The sequence below is a fragment of the Apaloderma vittatum genome, unplaced genomic scaffold (assembly GCF_000703405.1).
Source record: "Apaloderma vittatum isolate BGI_N311 unplaced genomic scaffold, ASM70340v1 scaffold38861, whole genome shotgun sequence".
NCBI lineage: Eukaryota > Metazoa > Chordata > Aves > Trogoniformes > Trogonidae > Apaloderma > Apaloderma vittatum.
The window spans coordinates 1-3,707 of record NW_009698077.1 but is presented as its reverse complement, the minus strand read 5'-3'; the positions used below and the strand labels follow the sequence as shown (position 1 = coordinate 3,707).

Sequence of the window (3,707 nt, the reverse complement as noted above, 5' to 3'; positions counted from 1 at the left end):
CAGCCACTGTTTGACCCTCTGCTGCACGCTGTCGCCTTCCGGGAATCCCACGGACTTAGGCCCAGGGTGGAAACTGTCGTCTACAAAATTGACCTTGTTCTGCGAGAGCGAAAGGCAAGGAAAGCATCAGTGTGTGGCAGCCTGGAAAGCCCCCCGCTGCACCCTGGGAGCCCTCCTGCCTGCAGCCCCTTCCGATGACAGGGAGCGGCTTGGGGCCTGGGTGCCTGCTGGCAACGGCTGAGATGGATTTCTGTGCACAAGGTCCAGCGTCCAGCCCTGCCGCGAGCTGCCTCGCCTCTCCGGGGCTGCAACTCAAATCTGCCTTTTTTTCTGTTTCACAGGAACCAGCCTGGGCAAGGACTGTCTCGCACTTTGTGCTGGTGCTAAAAGCTGGACCGCGGGGAGCCTTGGCTGCCTCGCCAAGTGGCAAAGCACACAAGCGGCAAGCCTGTGAGGAGCCACCTGGCAAGCAAAGTCTCCTCGACCCACGCGCTGTGCCAAGGGCTGAGCTGTGCCCGCTCCGGAGGGGACGTGTCAGGCTCAGCAGTTCTGTGTCACCCCTGAGGTGCAGCCACGGGGGATGTTAGGGACAGCTTTGGCCATCAGATTTGATTCACAAGCGATTCCAGAGCGAGGGCAGCCCCTGGCTGAGCTCCCTTGTGAGAACTGCTGAGCACTGAATAAAACAGGGTGGAGCGAAGGGCAGGTAATCCTGTAGGTTTCGGTCACCAAGGCAGGACAGAAGCACAGAACTTCACTAGGGGGAGAAGGGTGGCTTTGTCAGGCAGCGTAACACGGGGTAAAATAAGAACCAGGGTTTCTTTGCCGTTGTTAATTAAATGCAATTAAGTTCTTTCTGCAAAAGCCGGCTCAGATTTAAATTAGCTCTTATGCACGCCAAGCTAGTAGTTGTCCTCTCTCTTTTGTCCCAATCCTACGTGAATGCTTTCTACATGGTGCCACAAATTAGTGCTTCCAGCTTCAATTGTGCAGAAGGGTGTTTTTCAGCTAATAGACGTCGCTGCTCCAATATCAACGCGAGCCAAAAAAGACACGTCCCAGGGCTGGCTGGCTTTCTCCAGGGGAGCATCTGCTCCGCGCAGCTGACGAGCAGCCGCCTCTGCCCGAACGGCCTCATCTTGCCACATCTTGGCCTCGCACGCTCGCCTCTTGGGGGGCAGCTGGGGCTCCCCAGGAACCCACCATGAGGGGCACAGAGCAAGGCAGCTTTCTGTCACCTGCAGAGTCTCTGCGGTGCTTTTCCAAGCAGCAGAGGGGAAAGAAGAAGCCTTCAGCCTGCCCAGTCTCACGGCCAGAGTCTCACCAGGACAGCACAGACCTCACCAGGGAATGCGAGAGCTGTAGCAGTGCGATTCCCCAGCCGTGTCAGGAAGACCTGCCTAACAAGCTAATTACCTTTATACCGTGATGTCTTCCTTCACATATTTAGAGAAGTGGTCACTGCCAATATCCCTGGAGATGGAGGGAAAGAAAGGCGTGAGAGCTGCCGGGACAGCATCAAAGCAGCAAGCGGAGCAGCAGGTCGCTCCTCTCGCACCCAGGCAGCGATGAGCCTGCTCACAGATGGTTGTCAGACGAGGAGCAAGGGGATAAATCTGGGCATTGGACCTCCTTCAGTCCTCCTGCTCTGCCAACAACCCTCTTCACGCTGCTTTCACCTTCTCTACTGCCACCTCCCCAGGAGTATATGGGCCGAGGAAGGCTGCTGCACCATCCTGCACGGCCTTGCTGCTGGTAACGAGCTGTCAGATGGGTGGAGAAGGAGAAAAACAGAGATGGGGTATCCCCCAGCACATGTAAAGGCTCTGCAGACGGAGGTGCCAGAGCATGGCACAGACAGCAAGAGTCCTGGGTTGTCTTCCTAGCTCTGCTGATGCGTGTCATTACTCGTAAAGGGGGATGGATGGTTCATCAGAGGGGAGAAGAAGCGCAAGATAAGCGGGATAAGCGAGAGAGGGGACGGCACAAGACAGGGAAGCAGATGCCACCGCTGCCAGACCTCCCTTCAGACCTGCGGAGCCTTTGACTTGCCATAAACAGCATCGGGACACAGCAGTGGTTTAGTTTTAGGGGGATTTTCAGAAGATGGCCCATTGCTGCTGGCTTAGCGAGCTGCGCGGGCTCAGCCACGGCTCCGATCAAGAGCTGTGCTGGATGGGGAAGGCAGACTCCCCTTCTTGGCAGCAGCAAACCGCTAATTCCACTTGGCCATCTCTCATTACTCATCCTTCAGGCCTGATTCCCCTGGATGTAGCAGATGTTCACTGCCTACAAAAGAGGCTATTCACTTGCTTAAAAGTGGGAGATTGTAGCAGAGAGACCCTGATTCTGCCTAAGACACCCACGTCTGTTAGGGTGGATACACAGCAATTAAAAAAACCCACAACCCCGAACTGGGACTGTTCTCAACAGCTTCCCTAACGAGCCAAACATCTCTGTGCTCCCCAGTCTGCACAGTGGAGGCACAGGCATGGACGTGCTCCTCGGATCAGGCAGAAAAAGCCTTGTCTGTACGTCAAAATGGGACTGCAACTCCCTTTCCATCTGGTCCAGAAGAGCTGGAGGCTTCCACCAGAAGGAGGGCAGAGAAAGAGCAGCATTCACAGGAGCGTCTTATGCCACCCAAGGAAAAAAATGGGCCATCAGAGCCGTATTGGAGACTGAAACATGACAGATCGAGCCGTATACTTCACGGCAGGAGGGGAGGGCACCAGCACACACTCCCAAGACCCTCACCTGGAGCCAGGGTACAGCAAAATCTCAGCTGTCCTTTCCAAAACAGGGGTGAGCTATTTGCAGGTGCAGCTGGGCATTCACAGACACCAAAAACTAAGAATGCCAAGGCCCAGCTCATGGTTCTTCTGCAGTGGTTCTCCAGCAGTTCCTCTGCTGGTCCTCCAAGTCTCTGCCTGCTGCATCCCCCAATTTCCTGCACTCACCCGTGTCACAGTTGCCACCCACCAACAGCAGAGTCACCAGCAAACCTGGACATACTCCTTCCCAGCCTTCCATACCTCTGGACAGGGAAGGAGCTACATTGACCACCTAAGAACGTCCCCTTCAATTCAGACATTCTCTCTTGCTGATTTAAAACATCACTGGGTTTCAGAGTTAACACTCAGGCTTCCTCACCCTTGGACCAGGAGTGAACTGTGGCCTTCACCCCAGAGATTATCTCACGCCAGTTTAAAAGATCTCATTTCCATGTTAACAACCAGCAAACAGCTGCTGTGGGTGAAGATCGTCTCTAGGACCCAAGACAGACTTGTCTGTGCCAAGCGATGCCCTGCGCCCACGGCGGGAGGCAGGAAAGGGGCCCCCCCTCCACGTGAAACCAGGAGCAAGACCAGTGTCAGCAAGCACTCACCTCTCGGCAGAAGGTCACGATGTTTTCCCACAGGGCTTTGGCCTCTCCCTCGTCCGTCTGCCGCCTCTTCTCCACGTGCATGCTCTCCCGCCTCTTCAGGGGCTTGAGGCCCTTGCGCTGGGCCATGTACTGCTGCGGGGTATGGCAGGCCACGCAGTTCTTGGCCTTCAGCTCGTTGAGCAAGGTGCAGGCGGGACAAGCCCACTGGCCTGGCCTATCCTGGCCGGAGGGCAACTGGGACGGGAAGAGACGGGCGACTTTGCGGGCGGAGGGGGCCTTGCCGCCGCAGGAGGAACAGCCGCCCTTCTCGCAAGCGCCG

The 3,707-nt window shown here is 56.2% G+C and overlaps 1 protein-coding gene across 1 annotated transcript in view; it reads right to left on the bottom strand.

Moving 5' to 3' along the window:
• The window catches only part of CAPN15 (calpain 15), a gene marked incomplete at both ends in the record, with an annotated part of 8,675 nt that extends 4,975 nt beyond the window's left edge, over positions 1 to 3,700 (bottom strand). Inside the window, 2 exon segments of the mRNA XM_009877868.1 lie at positions 1 to 99; positions 3,389 to 3,700. Coding sequence (XP_009876170.1) covers positions 1 to 99; positions 3,389 to 3,700 — 411 coding nt within the window.
• Between the last annotated feature and the right edge of the window lie 7 nt (positions 3,701 to 3,707).